The sequence below is a fragment of the Taudactylus pleione genome, unplaced genomic scaffold (assembly GCF_031769625.1).
Source record: "Taudactylus pleione unplaced genomic scaffold, aTauple2 ptg000102l, whole genome shotgun sequence".
Classification (NCBI taxonomy): Eukaryota; Metazoa; Chordata; class Amphibia; order Anura; family Myobatrachidae; genus Taudactylus; species Taudactylus pleione.
The window spans coordinates 3,051,136-3,077,109 of NW_028284504.1; the positions used below are offsets into that span (position 1 = coordinate 3,051,136).

Sequence of the window (25,974 nt, forward strand, 5' to 3'; positions counted from 1 at the left end):
AGTCCATAGGGTTCCACAGGATACCTTGGGGTATAGGTGTGACGTCAGTCGCAGGGCACCAAAGAGTTAAGCTTTCAGCCTCCCAGGATGCACTAGGTCCCCCTCCTATACCCCGCCCCCGGGCCAAGGCACCTCAGTTAGTTACCAAGCCATAGGCCGGAGGAGGAGAAGGAAGAGAGAGAACAAAGATCTGGACACATACAAGAATCACATTCTCACCAGAGGGAGATGGAAAACCGGTGACCAGAGCAAAGCCCATCTGCAGCACAGGTGCGACAGGGCGGGAGTCCTGTGGAACCCTATGGACTTCGTAGAAATAGAGATAACAAGGGTAAGTTCTTACCATATCTCATATTTTCTACTTCAGGGTCCATAGGGTATCCACAGGATACCTTGGGGATATCCCAAAGCAGTATCCTTTAAGGGTGGGGACGCTCCTGTGCAGAAAGGAGAATCCGCCGCCCGAAGGAAGCATCCTGAGAGGCGAAGGTGTCAAACCTGTAATACCTCACGAAGGTATGGACAGAAGACCACGTAGCAGCCTTGCAGATCTGAACTGCTGAGGCACCATGTCGAGCTGCCCACGAAGGACCCACAGACCTAGTGGAATGAGCCTTCAGAGAAGGAGGGACCGGTAGGCCTTCATGAAGATAAGCTTCAGAAATAGCCATACGGATCCAGGCTGCCAAAGTTTGCTTTGAAGCAGGCCAACCCTTTTTACGGAAGCCATAGAGGACAAACAAAGCGTCCAACTTCCTAAACGAAGAAGTGCGGTCAACATAAGTCCTTAAGGCCCGCACAACATCCAAAGAGGCCTCACCCACGGAAAGACCCGGTGAATTAAAGGCCGGAACAACTATTTCCTCGTTAACATGAAACTGGGAAACAACTTTGGGAAGAAACTCGGGCCGAGTGCGGAGCACTGCCCTGTTCCCATGAAAAACCAAGAAAGGGGGTCTACAAGAAAGAGCCCCTAACTCAGAAACACGTCTGGCCGAAGCAATGGCCAGAAGGAAAACAGTCTTAGCTGTTAGCCATTTAATATCCACTGAGCCCAGTGGTTCAAACGGCGGTCCTTGGAGAGCCCTCAGGACCACAGCCAAATCCCAAGGCGCCACAGGTGGAACAAAAGGCGGCTGAATACGGAGAACACCTTGCATAAAGGTGCGCACATCCGGGATTGTAGCAATCCTACGGTGAAACCAGACAGATAGGGCCGAAACCTGTATCTTCAAAGAAGCAAGGCGAAGCCCATGATCTAGTCCCGCTTGCAGGAAGACGAGAATCCGAGACAGACGAAACTCCCACGGTGCATAACCTCTCGGTCGACACCACTGGAAGAACGTATGCCACACGCGATGGTATATCCTCGCGGAAGACGGTTTCCGAGCTCGTAACATGGTACGCACCACAGAGCTGGAAAACCCCCGGGACCTCAGCATGGCCGTCTCAACAGCCACGCCGTCAAAGACAGCCGAGTCAGGTCCGGGTGAAGACAAGGACCCTGAGACAGAAGGTCCGGTCATAGCGGCAACCGCAGAGGACTGTCCACGGACAGACCCTGAAGGTCTGAGAACCAGTGCCGTCTGGGCCACGCGGGAGCTATCAACAGGAGCGTCCCTCCTTCCTGTTTGAATTTCCGGATTACCCGTGGAAGAAGGGAGACCGGAGGGAATAGGTATGCGAACCTGAACGTCCACCGGACGGACAGAGCATCCACCAGAGACGCCCCTTCGTCTCTTGTGCGAGACCCGTACACCGGCAACTTGTTGTTGTGCCGGGACGCCATGAGGTCGATTTCTGGAAGACCCCACCTGTCCACCAGTAGTTGAAAAACGTCCGGGTGCAGGGACCATTCCCCTGGATGAACGTCCTGGCGACTTAGAAAGTCCGCCTCCCAATTTAGCACTCCCGGGATGAAGACCGCTGATATGGCCGGAAGATTGCGCTCCGCCCAAACCAGGATCCGAGAGACCTCTACGAGAGCCGCCCGACTGCGAGTTCCTCCTTGCCTGTTTATGTAGGCCACGGTGGTAGCATTGTCCGACTGGACCTGCACCGGGTGACCCTGGAGAAACCGCTGTGCCTGCAGGAGAGCATTGAAGACCGCACGGAGTTCCAAGATATTTATTGGAAGCTCCGCTTCTGTCGGCGTCCACCTGCCCTGGAACAAGTGTGGACCCGAAACTGCTCCCCAGCCCCGAAGACTGGCGTCCGTTGTCAACAGGACCCAACTTGGAACCCAGAACGGACGTCCCTTGTTGAGGTGGGTCGTCTTTAACCACCACGCAAGGGACAGGCGAACCTCCGGGGTGAGCACAATCGTCTGGAACTTCAGAGACTGAGGCAGCCCGTTCCACTTGGACAGGATCAGGTGCTGCAGAGGTCTGGAGTGAAACTGGGCGTATTCCACCATGTCGAACACCGACACCATGGAGCCCAGTAACCTCATCGCCGAGTGTAAGGACACCCGGCGGCTGTGCAGACAACTGCGCACCCTTGACTGTAAAGCAGAGATCTTGTCCTCCGTCACGAAGATCCTTTGCTGTCCCGAGTCCAATAAGGCTCCAAGATGCAGAATCCTCCGAGACGGGATTAGAGTGGACTTCTGCCAGTTGATTAGCCAGCCGTGCCGTTGCAGCAGTGCAATGGTCAGGTCCAAGTGGTGTAACAGGAGCTCTGGAGATCCTGCCACCAATAACAGGTCGTCCAAGTACGGCAACATGCGGACTCCTTGCAGCCGCAGAGAAGCTGCCATGACCGCCATCACCTTGTTGAAAACACGTGGTGCTGTCGCCAGGCCAAAAGGTAACGCCCGAAACTGGAAGTGGTCGCTGCGGATTGCAAACCGAAGGAACTCTTGATGGCGCAAAAGAATAGGGACATGCAGGTAAGCGTCCTGTATGTCCAATGACACCATGTAGTCCCCAGGTTCCAGCGCCAGAATGATGGACCGTAGGGTCTCCATCCGAAACTTCGGGACCTGCAAAGACTTGTTGAGTGCTTTGAGGTTGAGAATCGGACGATATGACCCATTGGGTTTCTGTACCAAAAATAGATTTGAATAGAAACCCTGGCCCCTCTGGGAGAAAGGAACAGGCACTATAACTCCAGCCTGGAGCATAGTGTGCAATACCTTCCGCAGCTCCGTAGCCTTGTTCCGGTCTGATGGTAGACCCGTGGTGAAGAATCGAGCCGGGGGTCTGTGCCGGAAGGAGAGGGCGTACCCGTGGGAGACCACCTCCAGAACCCAAGTGTCTGTCGTAGTGAACGACCAACACCGGGAGAACTGCAGCAGGCGGCCTCCCACCCTGGGATCCCCCAAGGGGAGACCCGGACCGTCAGGCCGCAGGCTTGTCATCTGGCTTGGGGGCCGGACGTCTGGTACTCCATGCCTGTTTCCGGGGCTTGACCGATTTCTTAGGGCCAGCCTGTCGAGGAAACGACTGTGGTTTGGGCCTGCCCTGGGCCCTAGATGACCGAAAGGACGATGGTCCAGAACCAGAAGGAGCAGCGGCCGACGGGAGACAAGCAGATTTGGCTGCCGCCAGCGTGGCCACAATCTTATCCAGATCCGGACCGAAGAGAACTTCTCCGGTAAACGGCAACGCTTCCAGACCTTTCTTGGAATCTGCGTCCGCCTTCCAGGATCGCAGCCACAAAGTGCGACGAGCAGCTACCGCTGCTGAAGAAATTCTAAACACCAGAGTACTAATGTCTAGAGCCGCCTCGTTGATGTAGGTGGCCGAATCACGGAGATTGCCAATCAACTCCGCCTGTTCGGCCAGACAGTCGGATTCAAAAGAAGCCTCTAATGAATCCGCCCAGCGCTCCATCGCTCTGGCAACCCAGCAAATGGCCATAGCCGGCCGTGCTGCCCCCCCTGCAAGGGAATAAGCGGACTTCAGGCAGATTTCTACCTTGCGGTCCGTAGCATCCTTAAGGGAGGACATGGATGGCATCGGCAATGTGGCACTACGGACAAGACGGGTCACGTGAGAATCCACCTATGGAGGGGATTCCCACTTAGCAAAATAATTATCCGTGAACGGATAAGCCACCGCCAGGCGTCTCTGCGGCTGGTATCTTTTGCCAGGTTGTTTCCACGCCTCCTCTAAATGGTCCACCAACTGACCCGAAAGAGGAAAGACTGTGGCATCGCCCTTCACATCTTTGAAAAAGGCATACTTAGATTTAGCCGCTGGGGGAACTTCGTCCTCAATCACCAAGGCTGTGCGGACCGCCCGAATAAGTCCAGGAATATATACCTTGGACTTAGCATCAGCGTCCTTAGTATGGAGAGGTTCCTGATCGTAAGGATCCAGAATCTCCCCATCATCAGACGTCCCTTCGTCATCCTCATAAGAAGCGGACAGAGACGCCACCGGCCTTTTATGAGGCCGCATCACAGACTCCCCTTGCAACACATCCGACAAGTGCTGTACAGAACTCGTCGGAGTTAACCCACGCTGGCTCCTGAGAACCCGGGAGCGGGGAAATAGGGAGACTGTGGGGTACCACCAATTGTCGTGGGAACCCCTGCATGGGTGATGACACCACAGAGTGCTGGGACAAACCCATCGGAGTAAACGCGGGCTGCGGAGCTAACTGGCCCACTAAAGCTGTTAACGCCTGAGCGAAACAAGCCCAGGGCGGCTCCTGTACTGGTGCTGTAACCGTAATAGGCCGCGCCATGGACAAACACTGCCGGCAAAGGCCCTCCGCGCTACCCTCCCCCTCCGCTAACGGTACTTTGCACGTGGTACACTGTAGCCGGAGGGGAAAATCACTTTCAGACATGATGGCACCACGTATGTGACCTCTCTCACCAATTAAGTATTAAATAGGCGAGAGACCACCCTGCAGCACCGCACCGCAAGGGCTTTAGCAGAAAGAACAGGGACAGTAATAAAGCTGACAGTTTAGAGAAGAAAAGCTACAGGCAGCGCTAGCACAGTCACATACAATGCAGAGAAATAACAATTCCTGCACTAACAGCACTGATCACTCAACTACACAGACACAGGGCCTGGTAGGACACAGCGCTGCATACACAGACCTGAGCCACAGCGGAGGAGAGGTATGCGGGGGGACCCAGACCACGATGCTTCCTTCCAGACTTCCAGCAGCGTTCACCATGCGTTGCAGAGAAGATGGCCGCCGAGGAGCAGAGAGAAGCTGGCCTGGGGGAGGAGCGCTGACACAGGACCAGTCAGCACAGTGCAGAGAGGGCTGTGTGCAGCGGGGGAGGCGCCGGCTGTGAGACAGGGAAGGCGCGCTCCCCTGGCATGCATTTAACCCCTGGGACGCCGCAGCGCTACCGCTCTACTGCGGTCCGCTGTCCCAGGGGGTAGTGGAAAGCGCAGGTTCAGTACCTGGCTCCACGCTGCAGCCAGTCCCCAGGGAGCCCCCTGCCTGGGGACTCAGGACCATGTGACCAGCGGGGACCCACCATGTGACATATGCGGAGTGTGTGAAGATGGTTCTTTTTATAAATTCTGGGAATGTCCATTGCATTTTGGAGTCCAGCATAAACTGTCCTGGAGTATGCATTCTCGATGGCTAATTCTTTATTATTTATTTATTACCTGTTATTTATATTGCGCACTCATATTCCGCATTGCTTTACAAGAACAACAGTTTAATAATTGCCCTTTTCCAAGCTACAGTGTTCTCTTACCAGTAAACCAGCACGGTGTGTTTCATGTAGCGGGTCAGGTTCCTCGATTCAAAGAGCAATGGGATGTCAAGGATCACATACCTATAGCCTGTGGGATTATTAAATATTAATGTTAGCAAGTCAAATCTCACATCATCAGAATAAAATTAAAATAACAGTCTCATAAAGAAGTATTTTATTGTTAAATCCTAACCACACACAATTTACCGGCTTTCTTTCTCCAGCAATTTATACATTCCCTATAAAATAATGTACTGCTTACCTTCCCCCACAAACACAAACTAGCCTGTCCTTCGACATGGAAACAATTTAAAGTGAACCTGTCATCTACTTTAAAGTGGTGTCAGCCATTTTGTGGCTGAACCAGGGGCTGGCTGGCAACTTTTAGCCTGGGGGGCAAATGCATGCAGGCGGCCCTGGCAGAGGAGTAGCGTGTAGCCAGGGTGCCCGAAGAACGTGCGTGCTACGGCGCCGCCCCCCCTCAAGTGTTCCAGGGAGGAAGCGGGTCCATATGGGATTAATGTAAGGTAAAAATAAAGATTAGGGGCAGCCCCCTGTCGTAGTGCCCATATGCAGTGCCCCCGTGTGCCACAGGAGAAAACACCCTTATGCAGGCCTCCAGCAGTGCCCCCAGTAGTGATCCCCCCTATGCAGTGCCCCTTGTGCCCCCAGTAGTAAGCCCTTTATATAGTGCCCCCAATAGTGGTACCCCCTTTGCAGTGCCCCCAATAGTGGTACCCCCTATGCAGTGCCCCTTATATAGTGCCCCCAGTAGCAGTCCACCCCCCATGCAGTGCCCCCAATAGTAGTAACCCTTATGCAATGCCCCTTAAATAGTGGCCCCAGTTGTAGTCTCCCCCCTATGCAGTACCCCCAGTATTGCCCTTTATATAGAGCCCACAGCAGCGGTCCCTTGATGCAGTGCCCCAGTCGTAGTCCCCTCCCCCTATGTAGTGCCCCTAGTAGTAGTCCCCCCCCCTTGTAGTGCTCCCAGTAGTAGTAGTCCTCCACCCCCCTTGTAGTGCCCCCAGTAGTAGTAGTCCTCCCCTTTGTAGTGCCCCCAGTAGTGGTCTCCTCATTGTAGTGCCAGACCCCCCCCAGTAGACACAGGTAATATAAAAAACTAAATTAAAAAAAACACTTACCTGAATCCCCGCTCCCGCCACTGCCATTAGCTCCTCCATCTGTCCTCCCGGGCCGCTCTGCATTATGGGAGAGACGTCATATGACATCATGACGTCTCTCCCATTGCCCACTGCAGGAGCAGGAAGATGGAGCGGCTCCAGCAGTGGGCGCAGCAGCAGCTAATGAGAGTCTGACAGACTCTCTTTGGCTGCTGATCAAAACAAACACACAGCTGTCGGAGCCGGCGGCTGTGTGTTTGTCACTTGTGTAGCGCTGACCGAACTCCGTCCGGTCAGCGCTACACACGCGGTGCAGTCTGTGTCACATTGACACAGACTGCCGCACCCTGCCCCCCGGCCCAGCCCGCCACTGGGCTGAACCAACATACTTGAAAATGTAACCAACAAATTAACTAAACAATATTAAAGATGTAGGTACATTACACATGTATTGTATACTCTATTATAGGGTTAACTATATATTTATATTATGTGGTGGGAAGCTGTTCCAGTGCCCGCCAGTGTATAAAAAAAACATATATAGTGATTAAATAAAGAGGTGACGGCACTTGGAGTCTTGAAAAAAGTATCTTATTGTTCCATGTACTCCGACGTTTCAAAGTACAACCGCCCTTCTATCAAGGTAACACGTTTGTTACCTTGATAAAAGGGAGGTTGTGCCCTGAATATATGACTACAGAGAGAGAGATAAAAAGCACAGATGGAAGCTAGAAAACATCTATTACAAATCGCTTAGTAGAAAATATGAAACAATGAATTCACTCTTCTGAAGGTTAATAATCCCTTTCATAAGTATCAGCCATTTCCCTGAAAAATGACATCATAATCAGTAAATGCTGGCATGGCAAAAAAATAAAGAAAACAGCTTTCAGTCTATACTGGAACTACAAGTCTGTCAGGAACAACTTGTAATTTAAACTTCCCCACGGTAGACCCTGTAATTCCTAACTAATTTAAGTTTACCTGTTCATCCCCTTGGGCCAGGTCAATGAGCTGTTTATTTATGGTATGCTTGAGGTCCCATACTCCTGGTCTGGTGTACTGCTTATATTTCTGGTATTCTGTTTGATTGGTGAAATCCAATGTTATTGGAGAGTACTGTTTGCATGCCTGGTCACGAACACCTCCCCACACTCAGGCTTGGTGTCCCATCTCTGAATAGAAGCATCTAAAATCAAAGGTCTGCTAGCAAATGTGTAATACATTCCCAGCATGATCTACCAGACTCTACATTTAAAGACTCAGACACTACTGTAGTTTCACAGTATAATATTTTTATGAGCTCTATGAAACACATCAGTGCCAATAAAATCCCACTGCCCCTCAAGGTCACCTCATCTTTGTATCCAGAATACAAAAAACTGCACTGGTGTCCATGAGTTTCAATGATATCTGCATTTGAAAAGGTCTCCCCTTTTCCAATTTTATAGTCCCCCCCCACACAGGCTGCACAAACCTGCTATTATTCTCACACTACAAACAACTCTGCCAACTTATAATGGATGTTCTTATCTGCATGGGCTTTGTATAATAGTGCCTCAGAATCTCTTGGGATAGGGAGAAATCTTCTGCTCGGCTTCTTCAGACTGATATTATCGAGTCCAGAGCATGAGATAAATCGTCATAGTGTCTCTACAGGCTCAATGACATTTTCACACATTTTCAAGAAGGCTGTTTTCACATGTTTATTATTCTTCAGTGAGTGAAAATATGCTGAATTTAAAGATATTAAGTGAGGGTATACAAAATAATAATTAGAAGAGGTTATTTGGACAATAGGAGGGAATATAATTGGTAAAGGCAAACAAATATAATTGAACAATCATAATCTGCTCATAGATTCAAAATAGAACCAAGAGTTCGCCAAGTACCCTTATCCCCAAAAGATAGCATCCATCGCAGCAGAAAATAGTTTGCACCCAGAATGTGTCAATCACAATATCATACTGGTAATGCTCTTAATATATACATATACAAACATTAAGGGTTCAGAGCTATTAAGTAAAATTAATGAAAAAAGATGTAAAGTTATTAGTTAAAATAAATAAGAAGCTTCCCACGATTTTACTTTTTCTCCTATTTTTCTTGACTTCTAGATTTGATCCATCTAAATTCTGACACAAAGGGGTATATTTACTAAAATGCAGGTTTTTAGAAGTGCAGATGTTGCCCATAGCAACCAATCAGATTCTATTATCTTCTAGACGGTGCTAGATAACTAAGTAGAACCCGATTGGTTGCTATGGACGACACCTCCACTTCTAGAAACCTGCACTTTAGTAAATATACCCAAAAGGGTTTAACGGGTTTAACTGCCTTAAAATATAGGACAGGCTTGTGATTAAGGGAATGCATTCTTGTATGCAAATGGTTAGGTGTCACCATAGTAATCATCAGATACATCACCACTCAATGTACACCAAAAGCAGTTATGACATTCTATATACATTACTATATTTGGGTATTTCAGAAAATGTAATTCTCTGTTTATAAATCTACTATTCCTCATAAACAACACAAGCGCAAACTAGCTATACTTTAAATTAATAAATTAAGACTAACTAACATTAATGTTAGAACGTAAGCTCTTATGAGCAGGGCCCTCTATCCTCTTGTCCTTCTCCCTACTTTAATTTCATCTACTTCTTACTCCCCACTAGGGCACCTAACACTTGGTTGCTTAAGCTGTGCTGCTTATGTGGGTGTTATGGTCGCTAATGTAGCAATGTATATTATCCATGTCCTTGTCCTGCATTCTACTGTATTGTACTGTAAGTCTTTGGCCACGTAATTGTGTATATATTTTGTAAAGGCGCTGCGGAACCCTTGTGGCGCCATATAAATAAATGATAATAATAAAAATAAATCCAATTGCCATGTTCTGATGGAATGTCCAAGTAATAAACAAGATCAGAAGAGAACCTGTGTTTAGAAATATATATATTCACACACATAAATATAAAAAATATCAGGAAACACATATTACGGGGCCTAAAGTCCTAAAGTGCTGGCTCTGAAATAGTCCTAGATTAAATATACAGTACTCCGCACCCCACTCTTTCTATATATGCAAGGAGTGTTTCACTTTGCTGAATTTAAAGATGTGTTATGGGGGATTATAGAATGTAGAATACAGGAGACACATATTTAAGTTATATTTTCAACCATTTTTTATTATTCATTTAGTTGTAGAGATATTTTAAAAGCTGGCAGTATTACTCATTTTACCAATTATTAACCTAGGACATTATTACCATAAAAGAAAAAAGGTTACAGAACTGCCATTTATGCAATGAACCCTCCATCAAAGTAAAAAATATAGTGCTTGTTATACATTCATAAGCAGGTTAAAGCAGCAGGCTATTAGAGGCCCTAGTAATCTCCTATCATTTCTGGTTTAGAAGCGCTGGCTACTTTTGTTTCTTTTACATTATTACCATGCTTAACAAGCACGGTAATGTAACATACTGCTCCAGAATTACAGATGTATTCCATTATGGCAAATTTAGACATGCAGGTTTTGAATATTTTATGTTCTGATTTTAAGGACCTGTCTTTCATTGCTTGCTATCACAATCTGACATGGTTTTTCCACAGACTTGCTAAATTTTCTACTCTCTATGGAATATGTCTGTAGGTGCCGCAGACCATTCACATTTAAGTCTTAACATTTTCTGAGAAAGAACATCTATGATAGTATTTGGAAATGTAATCCAACTTGGCTTACATTTCCTCAAACACCCAAACATGTAATTGAAGATAATGTAAAAAAAAAGTGGAGTGGAGCGCTGGTTTAATCAAGTGGCATGCCTTCTGATGAAACCGGGAATTTTAAAGCCCTGAGAAACACGTCAAGGGATCTCCCCTAACTGGACACGGACACTTTTGGTCATTCTCCCTGCATATCCATCCACACGCAGGGAGAGTCAGCTGAGAGAACGCTCATTACCCCTTTGCCGGAAAGGATACCAACACTCACGGAGCACCTAGCCTGTCCAGCCAGACGGAGATTGCATAGCCGCTAGGGGGGCGTCAGCGGCTCCCGTCACCACACTCAGAAACAGCCACGCCAGTGTGGTGTGCCTGGTCCCCGCTTGGAACGGATCCTCGTGCACTCCAGATACGAGCCTGACGCTACCTACACAGTGTGAGTACTGGCTACATCATTACAGTTCTCCGGTTATTTAGTTTCTCCTTTTCACAATATTGTTTCCAACGTTCTTGCTGACATTATACTACCACAGTGGATACATACAGAGCTTGTTTGTGGACATTAGCATTTACTGGACCATGGAGTGGTCCTATGTTATAACTATTTCACCTTCCATCTGCTCATCCACACTATATCACCATGCCAGTGTAGAGACTTGAATTTTATGTATTAACTGTTTAATCTTTGCAATAAATCATTTGCATTTATTAATGTGGTCACTTGATTAAACCAGCGCCCCACTCCACTTTTTTCTATTGTCCTTTTCAGCAGGTGCAGAACCTGTATGTGTGAGCTGCTCCATTTATTCATGGGGTTATTTTCTGGCTGGCAGCGCACCCGGTTGTATTTTCTATTGAAGATTATGTGTTTGAATGAAATGCCAGTACATCTAATCAAGTTTTGGTCTGGGTTCTCCAAGATAGTGTGACAATTCGAATGTCCCTGTAAAGATGTTAATCCATATTAAATTCTGCAAATAAATGTTGAGGTAATTGGGAGATTATAAATAATATCGCCAGCCAATACAACACACAAAAGGCTGCTAGAGACAAAAAGCTAGCATGCACTAATTTTGACTGAAAGAGGATGTAGTCAGCATCTCAACTCAGACAATCCTCCAGAATCTTGACGGCTGCGATCCCAATAGTGAGTATTAGTGTTAGGTTGAGGGGGTAGGCACTAGGGGGAGGGATAGGTATAGGATGCAGGAGTGGACGGTCAGGGTTAGACTGCGGGGCAGGGGGGGTAAGAGTTAGGCAGCGGGAGCGGTTAGGGTTAGAATACTTGCCTCTATACATAGGCATTTCCACCGCCGGGGTTACGCTGCCGGGATTCTGACAACCGGTGTTATCAGTGGCAGAATCGCATACCCAACTCACTGAAATAACCCACCAAAAAGTAGTCTACACCTCTCAACACATTTGTAACTGGTGACAAAGCCAAAAAGAGGATTGCCGCTTTTAATGAAGACCAGTACCCCTTTACAGCTTCAGCAATTTATAATCTAAAAAAGTGAATTACCATTAATTTACAGGAGTGATATTTGATTTGCCAAGTTTTACTCAGCACTGTACACTAAACCAATTAGCCTCTTTGAATAATCCACAGTGTTCTACCCAGAAATTTTTTCCAGACAGGTGGCATCAAAAAGTAGCCGGGTGGGGGCCTTCGCAATTATGCGCGCCGGGAAAAGCGGCATCTCCCTTACCAATCCAGTCTAACAGGTCTCAGGCTGCTCCCCCACTGGCTCTTAGTCAAAAGTGCCCATTATGCCATGCCTCCTGTATTTGTGCCCTTTATACAGTGCGCCCTGTAGTTTTCCCCTTTATGCATTGCCCCCTGTAGTTTTGCTTTGCCCTTATGCAGTGCCCCCAGGCTGAAGTAGTGCCCCCAGACTGGTCCCTTATGTAGTGCCCCCAGGCTTAAATAGTGCCCCCAGACTGGCCCCTTATGCAGTACCACCAGGCTTAAATATATTCCCTTATGCAGTGCCCCCAGACTGGCCCCTTATGCAGTGCCCCCAGTAGCAGCCCTCTATACAGTGTCCCCTGTAGCAGCCCCCATATACAGTGCCCCCATTAGCAGCCCCCATTAGCAGCCCCCTTTATACAGTGCCCCCATTAGCAGCCCCCTTTATACAGTGTCCCCAGTAGCAGCCCCCTTTATACAGTGCCCCCAGTAGCAGCCCCATTTATACAGTAACGCACACTCGCCAAAGAAAAAAAAAATAGACAACTTACCTGATCCCCGCTCCAGCCAATGACAGACGCTGCCCACTGCTCCCGGCCCGCCCTGCACTATGGGAGAGACGTCATAACGTCTCTCCCATCAACCGCTGCGGGGGGAGCCGGAATGGGAGCTCATGAGTGAGCTCCAGCCAGCTCCCTCCGTGGCCGCAGCAGCCAGAGTCTGTATGACTCTCATTGGCTGGCTGCACTGCTATGACAAACACGCAGCTGCCGCTGGTAGCTGTGTGTTTGTTACTGTGTAGGGCAGACCACTACTCACTGCGGTCTGCCCTACACTTGTGGGGCCCTGGGGACACTAGCGGCGGGTGCGGGCCCCGGTGCAATGCACCGGCTGCACCGCCGCTAGTTCCGCCCGGCAGTTGAGCAGCAGCTCAGTGCAGCTCTACTGCCGGGTGGTGGGGGATTTTTACCAGGCAGATCGCCCGACAAATAAAGCATAGGGAGAACACTGATCCACCACAGCTAGTGTTTTGGAAGCTCCACAACAGGACTCCCAGTGTTTAATAATGTCCAGTGCAAACAGGTGCAACAGGACTGTGCAAACAGGTGCCCCATTAATTTGAACACTTCCGGCCCGGATAAGTGTATAGTATCCATACAGACTAATCGAGCATACATACGGTCAGATTTGTCAGATCTGTCAGATGAACGATTTTACCAAAAATGTTAACGATTTTTGACTGCATTAAAATGAATGGAATTGCCCAAGTCTGACTGCAAACACATCAGATGTCAGATATCGTTATCTGACCATCGGGAACGTGCATCATTCAACTGACAGATATGAACGATTTTTTAAATCGTTATCGTTCAGATCTGAAGAAAAATCTGACCGTGTGTATGCACCATTATTACATCCTATGAGGAATACTCTTTGCTCCTTCTTCCAGTAATGTTGGCTCCGAAAGAGATAACAGCAGGAGTCGCACAGGGAAACCTCATCAAAGGGGCCTGATTCAGAGATTTATGCTAATGTTGTGTCTTTGTACACAGTGGCTGTGCAAAATTATGCAAAGGCCAAGAAGAAGCATCGGATAAACTGTGTGAACATCAGACATCTGAGTAACCCTCAGGTTACTCAGAATGTCCGGCAAATTCACGTTGCCGGGGCCAGTGAAGCTGTGTTTACTGATGCAGCTACTGGCTTCAGCATGCCTAGAAAATGGGGCCGACACGCCCAATTTTCTAGACTGTTCCCTGTCTCCAGCAGGAGCATGTCAATCACGGTGCAGCTTTTGGGGCACTGCGACCAAAGTATCGGATTACATAAATCTCTGAATCAGGCCCTAATTATGAACAACCACTTTACTGCAGAAAAACTCAAAATCCTAAAGAGTTCACAAACATGCTCTCATCCATGCCAGCCAATGATCTCCAATGTCAAATGCTATTACTACCCTGGAAAAACTGCAACTACCACCCAGTTACTATCACCATAAAGGTAGAAGATAAAACAACAACATTATTTCATCACAAACATAACAGCTATATTTTAACAAAAAAAAATAAAATACATAATTCATCGCATCACATAGAATGATAAATACAAAAGGCTTCTAAAAATGTGGGAGAGTTTTATTATATTATTCCAGTATTTACAAACAAATCCAAAAATGCTTTATGCTACTACAGGATCCTAGTAGACAACACTAAATTACCTACTACTTAAATTCCTACATTGGGGTTGTGCTGATGTCCCCCATTGTCAGTCTCACCATGCCATAAGAATTCCTTCTCAGTCCAGTTATATAGATCTAGCTAAATGATTTCTCTATTAGGGTTCGGCTTTTCCAATAAAATATGACATACTGAACTGTCAGGCATGGCCAAATGCTTTGTATTTTGATTCTAAGTATTTTTCTCTTCTGTACAAACATTTAAAAATGTTGTACATTATGTTTAGTAATAATTCCTAATTAATGCTGGAGCAATTATTATGTGTATTATAAAATTATACTAAAAACTATTCATACAAGGGAAATTAACATATATACACACACACACACTATATATATATATATATATATATATATATATATATATATATATATATATTACACACACCCTTATATGCATTAATAATGGGTAGTGAAGTGAAACTAGGATTTCCTGTTAATACATGAAATAATGTTGCCTGTATTTTAAATCTTTTAAAATGATTAGACACCACAAAGTCACAGGCTTATACGGATCACAGAAATCCAAGGTGACGTCTAAGTTCCATATTGTGTTATTCTTTAGAAGGGGGCAATTCCATTATGTTTTCTTCCTGCGCTAATTAATGGGTGTCTGATATAGCAATTCAATTGTTTTTGGGCGCCCATTAGTTATCGCGCTAGATTTACAAATAATTTACTTTATAATACCTTTAAACACAAACAGCGACAGTTCATATCCACTCACCCAGGAAGAAGTACCACAGGGTCTGTCTCAACATAGCTCTGCGTATGGGAGGGTGTGTGATGGAGTTTAGGAGATTCCTCTTCTCTGGGTGTGAAAAGATAATAGCTCCCAACTTTTCTCGATCCAGCTCCCCACTCTCTAGCAGCGCTTCTTCTCCAAAATGGTATACAATTTGGCTGTAGGCTGGAGTTCCCAGCTGAACCACTATAAGTAAACGGAGAGTAGTACTCAACAAAATGGAAATCTCAATTCTCTACATCACCCTGCACCTCCACAATCCTTCAACCAAGCAATGAATACATCAATTAGCTAGATCAATGAAGGGCAACTTCATATCTTTCAAGATCCACATTTGCAGCTCTCCAACCTTCAATATGCACTCACATACCACCCCCAGCATGCACAATATGCACCTCAGACCTCCTCACAGGACCCCTAGACTTCACCAAAATCTCCGGACCTACAGTCATGCCCCTCAGATTGCCCCACATGGCTTTCACATATCCTCAGACCACCTCACATGCCTCCCAGACTTCACCACATGCCTCAGGCACCACTAATGTCCCTCACATGCCCATCAAACTTTCTTGCACACACCTCCCCTTATGCCATTATATGTCCCTCAGACCTTCCCCACTCACTGAAAAATCTACTGAAAATACTTTTATCTAACCGATTCTTATTTCCATCTAACTGCTCTAATATTCATATGTAATTATCTTAATTGCTTTTTTTCCCCCTCCTACTATTTCCCTTTCATGTTTTTCTATTATTATACTCGCTCTGCAACATTTCCCACTTCTCAATTAATTCTCCCCTTTTGCTAAATACATGTGACTAATCTCTACAGTTCATTTTCTCTGCTCCTCCACACTCATTTCCTGATTTCTTCATAGCTGACTTTCCCTCATAAGGGGCTGTGGCTTATGACACAGGACCCGCGAAGGAAGGAGGGAGAACATTCAGGACCCACGGAGGAAGGAGGGAGAACATTCAGTACCCGCGGAGGAAGGAGGGAGAACATTCAGGACCAGCGAAGGAAGGAGGGAGAACATTCAGGACCCACGGAGGAAGGAGGGAGAACATTCAGTACCCGCGGAGGAAGGAGGGAGAACATTCAGGACCCGCGGAGGAAGGAGGGAGAACATTCAGGACCCGCGGAGGAAGGAGGGAGAACATTCAGGACCCGCGGAGGAAGGAGGGAGAACATTCAGGACCCGCGGAGGAAGGAGGGAGAACATTCAGGACCCGCGGAGGAAGGAGGGAGAACATTCAGGACCCGCGGAGGAAGGAGGGAGAACATTCAGGACCCGCAGAGGAAGGAGGGAGAACATTCCCTCCCTACTCATCTGATGTGCTGTGTCACCTCCTTGCAGTAGGGTTGGATAATTAAAAGGGTCACAAAGGTAATTTGCATCATCAGCAATATTTTTAAATATTGATAAGCAGCGAATGCACACAGGAGACCCACTCCTTCACACTGCTATAGGCATACCTGGTGCTGCCACTACGGACAAACACACCGGTGCGGTAATATTAAGTGTCAGAAGCAGCATTTACAGTAATAATAACACTTTCCTGCTTACCCAGTCTGCCTTCTCCTTATTATTATAAATCCTATGTACTATTAGAGTCAAATCAGTATACATATGAATGAAAATAATATCAACACCAATATCAGGGCAAAATATCCCGTCATCGATGTCCATCCCTGACCCAGCATTGTGCAGAGGTCACGTGACACATATGTAATTAATGCAGTGATGTTGCTAGTTCCAAGCAAATTGGTAGACTATAGTTTCATAAATATTGATTCCGTCATAAATTGACAACCTCTTCTGTGTGTAGGCAGTTGGTACATCTTGCCAACCACTCACCAAGCATAATGGTGTGTGTAATCTTTATAAATTATCTGTGTCCTATGCACAGGAAAGAGGACTTGGTACATACCCTGTCTGGCAATGACATCTGCGTCAATCACAGCACATCCCAGTTCTCGAAGAATTGACACAACGCTGCTTTTACCAGATGCAATCCCTCCTGACAGGCCCACCAGGAACATTGCTGCAGTGATAAATAACCAACCAGAAGTATGTTTCGTTGTGAGCATATGTGCAAATACTGATATATATTATATATATATATATATATATATATATATATATATATATATATATATATATATATATTAGGGGTGAGCGAGTTCGGTTTTACTCGGATTTACTTGGATCTTTAAACGGCATTTTATTGGCTATCGCCTATCATGTGTTTTGGATAGCCAATATAATAAATCCGAATTTGCGGTAAAGTGGCGATAAGAACCGAGTAAATCCGAGTAAAACCGAACCCGCTCACCCCTAATATATATATAATACAGAAGGCACACAACGTGTCCATCAAGTGAAAAAAAAAAAATGCCCTTTTAATTACATGCCACCAGTATCAAACTGCCGGTAGGGCCCAATAAGATATAAGAACGTTGACATCTATTATTCATTTGCTTTTCTACTTCATGGTCGGTGGTTATTGTAGCGCTGTTGACCTGACAAAGGTCCTACAAGGGACCGTAATGTTGTCACATTTCTACTGTTTGATACAGGTGGCATGTCATTAAAAGGACTTTTTTTTTTTTCACTTGATGGACCTGATGAGTGCCCTCTTTCTTATATGCTATTTCAGTGAGCCTTGCAGATTTCTTTGCTAAACTGAGGATGCACCCCAGAATTGTGGATCAGATCCAGATGCAGTTAGTGCAGGCTTATATACACACACACTACATGTTTATTTTATTACCAATACAAAACCCCCCTTAGAAGTCATTCATGGAGTATAGGAGTGGAAGGTCTACAATAAACTTTCACTTTGTTTGTGAATGTGTACACACCTCAATTTAGATTTATATAAATGCAAGAATAAGAGCTATTCTTAGCATCCCTTTTTTCACCCTTTGCAAATTTATGAGTGTGCACTAAAATATACAATGGAGAGAAAAAAACTCCCCCAAAAATAAACAAACAAAACCATCTCGGAAGTATGTGCCCGCCATAAATTAAGGTCTCTCCATGACAGGTTACTACACCTTTATTACAAGAAATGAAAAAGTGCATATTCACAGACGAGGTGAAACACTGTAATTCAAAGTGTAAGTTCAGTAACATAAGCATATTGACTTTTCAGAGAGAATCATGACAGGTACAGATACTAGTGTGTTATGTACTCTGGAAAGCTCGCTGTAAATGCTCGATGCCTCTCTGTCCATTAACAAAACATTAGCGGTGATATCAGGGCTACAGTGATTTTACACTTTCCATTTATTTTCAAGACATATTAAAGAGAAGAAAGTCGTCTAAACAATGCACTAAACGTCACAGAAATAACCGTCCCCCAGTGGTCTAAATCATTCTACTTCATTTCACATCACGGACCACTTATACTACCTGCCCTATGCCAGCCCTCGATTCAGTCACCTCCTCCCATCGTGCTCTCCTATTGGCTGTCATTTTACTGGCTACAAATAGACGCTCCCTTTACTAGGCATTAGTACTGGCGAGTTGAATGCAACTTCCGGGTATAATATCCTACTTCCGCCCAACTTGTCTGACCTCTTCCCAATAGTAATGTACTAGTTGCTAGGAGGCAGAAGGCGTCGGTTTTGCTGATAGGCCAAGCTACAAGTGGTGCAGCCAATCTACGGCCAGTGTGGTAAAAAGGTCGCGGGTGGAGCGCTGACAAAGATCAAGGGGGGAGGAGTTGGGGATTACTACTAGTTCTAGTGTGACTGACGGTGGTGACCATGCTGCATGAGTTGCTTTTTTTTATGGAACTCCACCCTATTTATATATTCAGATGTGGACGTAAAATATAGAAAGAATAATTATGCATATAATTCATTAAATATCATAGTAACCAATTATACCAGGCACGGTCAAGGAAAATGCTTTTTTTTTTTCTTTAAAAAAAAAAAGGGACTGGGGGTGCAGGGAGGTTGCTATGAGATCTAATTGTTGTATGGTACTCTTATTAGGGGACAGGTATAGAGATGGGAATAGGATTAAAAATATTGTTTCGTTATTTTTTTACATCTGGGGAAAAATATCTAGACAAACAATTTTTATGTTGGTTGCAGTATGTCCATTATTTTCTTGTTTATAGATTTATTTCACTGAAGAACATCTGAATCCCCAATTGTCACTGAGATACAGATGTGATAGTGCAAAACAGTTCCCTGCAGCTTGCTGAGTGCTGTGTAGTGTGCCTGTTAGCTGGCAGCTGCTCAATCTGTAGTCCAGAGGGAACAAAATGGGTTAATGAGGGGCTTGCTGGCCCCCGAAGCCAATCAGGAAATAGAGAATATCTTTAAAAAATGGATAGTGAAGAAACATTTGAAACTTCTCTATCGATTATGAAATCATTGGATATCAAATGTGGAAAATCGATAATTACCACTATTAATTGCCATCTCTTGCCAGGTAGGGGAGAGCCATGGGCCCCATTGAAATTTTTTTTTAAGGCCCCCATCCTCCCTTCCTGGACACACTTAGCACTCCCCTCTCTCTTATACCCCTTTTACACCAGAGCAAAAACCTGGGTTTTTGCTGGGTCTACCTGGGTTGCAGCTCAGTGTAAAAGGGTCCCTGAAAAATAACCTGGGTCAAGTGACCCTGCAATCCAACCCAGGTAGCTACCAGGGTTGGACCCAGGTAATGCTGCAGTGTAAACGGTGCAACCCAGGTTATCTGATCTGGATCATGCCTAAAATGAGTGGATTGGTGGTTGTGGAGCATTCACCTCCCACTTTTTATGACCTCACAGGTTTAGCAGGGCAGACCTGAGTTCAGTGTGAACAGGGCTGACCTGGGAGTAACCCAGATCAAAGGTGCAGTGTAAAGGAGTCTGACCAGGGTTGGAACCATGTCCAAAAACCCAGGTCGGACCTGGGTTTTTGGTGGAAAAGAGGTATTACTGGGCACACCTAGCACTTCTTCCTTCCCTTGCCAGGCAGACTTAGCACACCCCCACCCACCTACCTTACAGAGTAGATAAAGAGTGGCACTGGATGCAGGGGGAGACGGCCAGGCGCTGGGATAGATAAAAGAGTGGGGTAGATGTATGAAGCAGTGAAAAGAGTAGAGAAGCCAGTGTAGAAGTTACCCATGGCAACCAAATAGCTTCTATCCATCATTTTATAGAATGTACTTGATAAATGCAACCTCAAAGCTGATTGGTTGCCACTGGCACACTTCTCCATTCTTTTCACTGCTTCATACATCTATCCCAGTATTTGGGGGCGCTGGATGCAGGGAGAGACGGCCGGGCACGGGGCTGCTGGGTGGTGTGCTGTGCCCGTCCCTCGCAGCAGGCAGGAAACACTTCTCTGTGATGCATGTGGAGCCTTGTAAGAAGAGAACTTGGTGCAGGGGAGGCGGGCCCTGTAGCGGCCGCACCCCATGTACCTATAGTAGCTAAACCATAGTGGAGAGCCATGGAATGAACAGTTGTTTGGTGCTTCCTGATATTTGTTAACCATATCTACCATAAAGATAGGAGAACGCCCCATCTAGATTTGACGACTAAGGAGCGAATTCAATTAGCCGCGAAAAGCCGAGGTCGGTGAAAAGCGCAATGATTTCGCCTGTTTGGATGCGATGTTTTCGCCATGCCTGTCCCCGCTTATCTCTGTATTCAATTCCAAAACAGGCGAAAACCTTGGATGGGCAAATGTATTTAATAACAATACTAGTGAAAAGGACAGCATATTTTGGGGAAATCAGTCTGTGCCCAAAAAAAAACCCCTCTGACCCTGGAAATCAATATAGCAGAGTAGTAGTATATTTTGGTGTCTCTAAAGTGAAGATTTAAAAAAAAAAAAATCTCAAAAATACACCTGCTGCAGCTTCCTGTAACCTTAAAAACACCTGTCTCAACCTTATAGCCCCCCAAAATACCTAGCACCCTACTTTTTAACCATTTTCCAACACTTTTTAAATTTTCGCTCCAAAAATGACGTGTCTTTTTTGGGGTGAATGAAGATAATTTTTTTTTTTTACTAACTAGTCATTAGGGGGGTGTCCAAAGGGTTCTGAACCAAGGCCCTGATTCAGAGCCGGACGCTCTGACAGAGCGCTCGCTCTGAATCAGGGCCGGGCTATTTTTTTTTTTAGAACGGCGTCCTGGCCGCTCCCATAGCTGTGGGTGACCACCCACAGCTATAACGAGCGGCCAGGAAGATGGTCATGATGGTCAAGACCATCGGGCTTGCGACGAGACCCTTGTGGTAGGGTCTCGTTCCCGCAAGCCCCAGAGAGATTTCGGCTCTAACAGAGCCGAAGTCTCTCCCACTGATATCACTCGTGATGTCAGTGGGGCCGCCCCCAAACGGAGGCGTTCACATGGGAACGCCTCTGTTTGGGCAGCCACTCCCCCGGCCCGCCCACCAAAGGGGGCGTGCTGTCACTCAACATCGACAGCACGCCCTTTGGTACGAGACCCGGACCGACGGATTGCCCGTCACTATCCGGGTCTTGCGCATGCGCACGACGGAGCCGGCTCCGTCGTACGCATGCGCTCTGGGCCACCATCGACCCGGTTGCGAGCGCTGGCGACCAGGTCTGCATCAGGCCCCAAGTCCCCACATTTGTACTACAATATATAGATTTTGCACTTCTTTTCTCCTGCCTTTCGCTGGAGAAACTTTTTTGCCTATGGTATATGGTATGGTACCAGGTATTTGCTCTGGTGTAAAAGGGGTATTAGAGGATTGTTGAACCTGAAAATATCAGTTTATGTATGTAATTTTTTCCAGATCTCTTCAAATGACGATGGAACAAATGGTCTTAAAAGGTGGTGAAACCAGTTATTCTCGCTGTACTTCAGGAATGAAATTCCTTCTGGAATCTGAAGGAAAGTGCATGATCCCACAGAGAACCAGCCAGTTGCTGCATCCACTTTCATAATAAATGTCCAGTGATTGAATATTCATGAAATCCCTGACTCGTATGGTGTGTACACACGTAGCGATTTAAATGATTGATTTGAACGATATCGATATTATCGTTACCGTTCAAATCGGTCATTTAAATGGTCCCTACCAACTTACCATCGACCAGCGATGCGCCGCCACGTATGGACGATAGCGATATCGTCCATCGGCCGTGCATGCAGGTCAACTTGTTAGATATCGAGCAGGTTACTATAGGGACCCGCAATTGTTGATCGCGGGTCGCTATTGTCGGTGAGTAGGTGGTGTGCTGGATGATCGATATCGATCATCCAGCACACCAGGGAGGGTGCATAACGATCAGCCAGCGATATCGTATCGCTGGCTGATCGCTACGTGTGTATGTACCATAACTGTGTAATAACATCTCTTAGGGGGGTATTCAATTAGCCTAATTGCCATGCCGGGGGTATTTAATTAGCGGGATTATTCTGTGCGCGAGTCCCTGCAGTCGGACTGAACCTCGCAACTCATGGAGCTGCGAGGTAGAATCCAAATAAATAAAAAAAAAAACACAAAATAGTGTTCGCTCGCAGGAAAAAAAACATTGATTCCGCAGTTTATGCGTGCCTGAATCCTGATTTTTTTGGTGTGGAAATAACGCTATTTAATTGAATATTTCCCCACGTCACAGGGATTTTTTACATCCATCGCGGGAAAACCCCACGGGTGATTGAATATCCCCCATAGTGTGAGGCTGACAAATCTCCAGCTATGAGACTTGTGGAGTCTCATTGTTCTGACAACTGTACATGCCAAATTTCCCAATTGGAAAATCAGGACAAAGTAGAACACGTCTCTGGTCCACCTAAATCCCCCCGTGATGTGACTGAAAACATGTCCTTATTTATCAAACGATGCCCACTATAGGACTGCTTCAATTAGCTGTAAGAGTCACTGGATTCAAGAGATATGTCTTTATAGGATGATTTTTGCTCATAGCCTATGCTGCCCCATTATGTGAAGCAACCACCTTGTTTTCTTGTAGGCCACACCCCTTCAAAATGATGAATATAGACATTGTCATAAAATTCAGGACTGTATTAAAGCTAGGGATTTACATCGGAAGCCGATGGTTGTCAACCATCGTTGTTCCCGATTCGATGGAAATACTTTTTCCATCGAATTGCGGGTTTCAATTGTTGCCAGCAATTGGATGCAGCTTTCCAATGCCCATCCAATAGCTGACAGCCTTGTATTCAGCTGTTTACACTCGGAAGTGGTGTCCTCAACTCAGCTTATGTGCGCAAAGACGATGCTCCGACTGCTTCTGTGTAAGTGAACAAAGTATACATTGATAGTCATACCATCAAAATCAAATGGTTTGATACAATGGCTAGTAGCCAATGTATCACATCACTGATGTTGGAAGCCTGGCAACCATTTGATTGCCGTTTTTCCCATGTCATCCCTAACTGAAGCCTGCTGCTCAAGAGAATAAACACAAATATTTCTATAGTAATATTCTAATGCAGTAATTCTCAAACTCGGTCCTCAGGACCCCACACAGGTCATGTTTTGCAGGTAACAGCAGATGCACAGGTGTAGTCATTACTGACACGTTTTAAAAGATCCACAGGTGGAGAGATTTATTTCACCTTTGATTCTGTGAGGAGACCTGGAAAACATGCACTGTTTGGGGTCCTGAGGACAGCGTTTGAGAACCTGTGTTCTAATGCATTATTATATAAATTAGAAAGTGACAGGAATTATTTATAGAACAAAAACATTGTAGGTTATTTAGCTCTGTCAGAATGAACCTAATTTGTGACAGAAATTAGACTACACTCTAATGGTGCAGGGACTGAAGCAAATACTTAAAAAATGTTGTGTAAAGTGCAGCATAACTAACTGGCACTATAAAAATAAATGGCAATAAAGAATAATGCAGAATGAATATCTCATGGGACATCTCAGTGTCCCAAACGAAAGGAATGTTTGTATGGATTCCCCAGGTTTCTTAATAGCACAAAGTAATGAGAACCTAATTTGTGGATTATAGTATACAACACTGCTCACAATTTTAGGTGTGAATTACTGCCCCTTGTTTCATCATATTATTATTTCTTAATGCCTAACAATTAAAAAAGAAAATTGTCCTCAGTTTACTTACAGGCATAATTAATACATATATCTTATTACACATTCGGTGGGACATGGTTATAGATTGTAGAGCTGGGTACACGCTAGATCACAGGTTCTCAAACTCGGTCCTCTGGACTCCAAACAGTGCATGTTTTCCATGTCTCCTCATAGATTCCCAAGTGAAATCATCATCTCCACCTGTGGATCTTTTAAAATGTGTCAGTGAGTAATGAGTACACCTGTGCTCCTGCTGGGTGACCTGGAAAATGTGACCTGTGCGGGGTCCTGGGGACCGAGTTTGAGAACCACTGCACTAGATGATATGTTGTCTAATCCCGCGGATCAGACCAACATATCGGGCACATCGTCTAGTGCAGTGAATCCCAACCTCGGTCCTCAAGGCACACCAACAGTCCTGGTTTTAGTGATATCCAGGCTTGAGCACAGATGGTTAAATCAAAATAACTTGAGGTACTAATTAAGTCACCTGTGCTCCAGTATGGCTATCCTTAAAACCTGGACTGTTAGTGTGCCTTGAGGACCATTGTTGGGAACCCCTGGTCTAGTGTGTACCCACTATGCGTACACTCCCGAGGGTCGTTCATCGGGGTCGGTCCAACGGCCGATGGAGTGACCCAGCTGCCGAAGTCAGCAAGGTCAATGGTGCCAGTAAACGATATATCAGGCGGTTGTTCACCGGATCGTGCAGCGTGTACCACCCACCCGATATATCGTTCGACACCATCGGGCGTCGCATTTGCGGGCCGCTAAGTGTGGACCCAGCCTAAGAAACCACTGTTACCTTAGAAGCCATTTGCTTAGTTTAGTCCGTCATTCTTCATAGATTCACAGGTTTTACCTGATTTACAGCAGCATTGCCAACTTCTGCCCTAAACTATAATTTGATTACTGACGAATTGCTAGCGATGCTCGTAATGTGCTGTTGTGAAGGCATTTGAAAGCTGGCAGCTCATATTTTAATTTGCAATTCCAAAGGGAAGTGTTTTAAAAATACGTGGTCAGGGCTATTATAAGGGCTCAATTCAATTAGGCGCGACTGTTGTGCTCGTGAGTAAGTGCAGCAGTATGCCACACTTATGGCAGCTCCAAACTCGCTGATTTTTGCTCACGGGGGGGCATGTTCCATGGCCGTTGCCGGGTTTCTACAACGTTGCAATGGCAACTAGCCCCTAATTGAATTTACCGAGGGCTCGATCTAATTAGGTGCGAAGGGGGTGAGCTGCTGTTGTAACGGCATACAATTCACCCCCCCTTGCGGCCCAATCTCACCACAGACTCGCATTTTTTGCGTATGCAGCGGTACCGTAAGTGCGGCATACAGCCATACATACTCACACCAGAAGTAATTTGCTCCTAATTGATTTGAACCCTATGAGCTGCATAGGCATGCACTAAATTATGGGCATAGCTGACATCACCCATAATTGAATTGCATATTCACTGCGATGTTCAGCTGCGCACATTACAGTATAATATGGTAGACAATCATCGCTCATTTTTCTGCGTAACTCTATGGTCAGAAATGAGCTTGTATATTGGTGGCAGAGCGCCTTCATCTGTGCATTCCCAAAGCACGCTGGGCATATCACTGGGAACTGAATTATCTCTTAAGAGGAAGTGAAAACAGGGAACATCATTAAGTCCTTAAATACACCATTTTACAAAACTTGCACAAGGTTTTG

At 45.9% G+C, this 25,974-nt stretch overlaps 1 protein-coding gene across 2 annotated transcripts in view; it reads right to left on the reverse strand.

Annotated features, from left to right (window-relative positions):
- Nucleotides 1–24,322, reverse strand: part of DCAKD (dephospho-CoA kinase domain containing) — a 47,680-nt gene extending 23,358 nt beyond the window's left edge. Inside the window, exons 1-4 of one of the 2 annotated variants that reach the window (XM_088470745.1) lie at nucleotides 24,300–24,322; nucleotides 17,140–17,253; nucleotides 15,190–15,393; nucleotides 5,681–5,768 (exon numbers count right to left, since the gene is read on the reverse strand). In XM_088470745.1, coding sequence (XP_088326871.1) covers nucleotides 5,681–5,768; nucleotides 15,190–15,393; nucleotides 17,140–17,251 — 404 coding nt within the window. In that variant the 5' untranslated portion in view covers nucleotides 17,252–17,253; nucleotides 24,300–24,322. Of the gene's footprint in view, nucleotides 1–5,680; nucleotides 5,769–15,189; nucleotides 15,394–17,139; nucleotides 17,254–18,626; nucleotides 18,699–24,299 lie in introns of those variants that run through there. The other variant, XM_088470744.1, reaches the window with a different exon arrangement.
- Nucleotides 24,323–25,974: the final 1,652 nt, after the last annotated feature.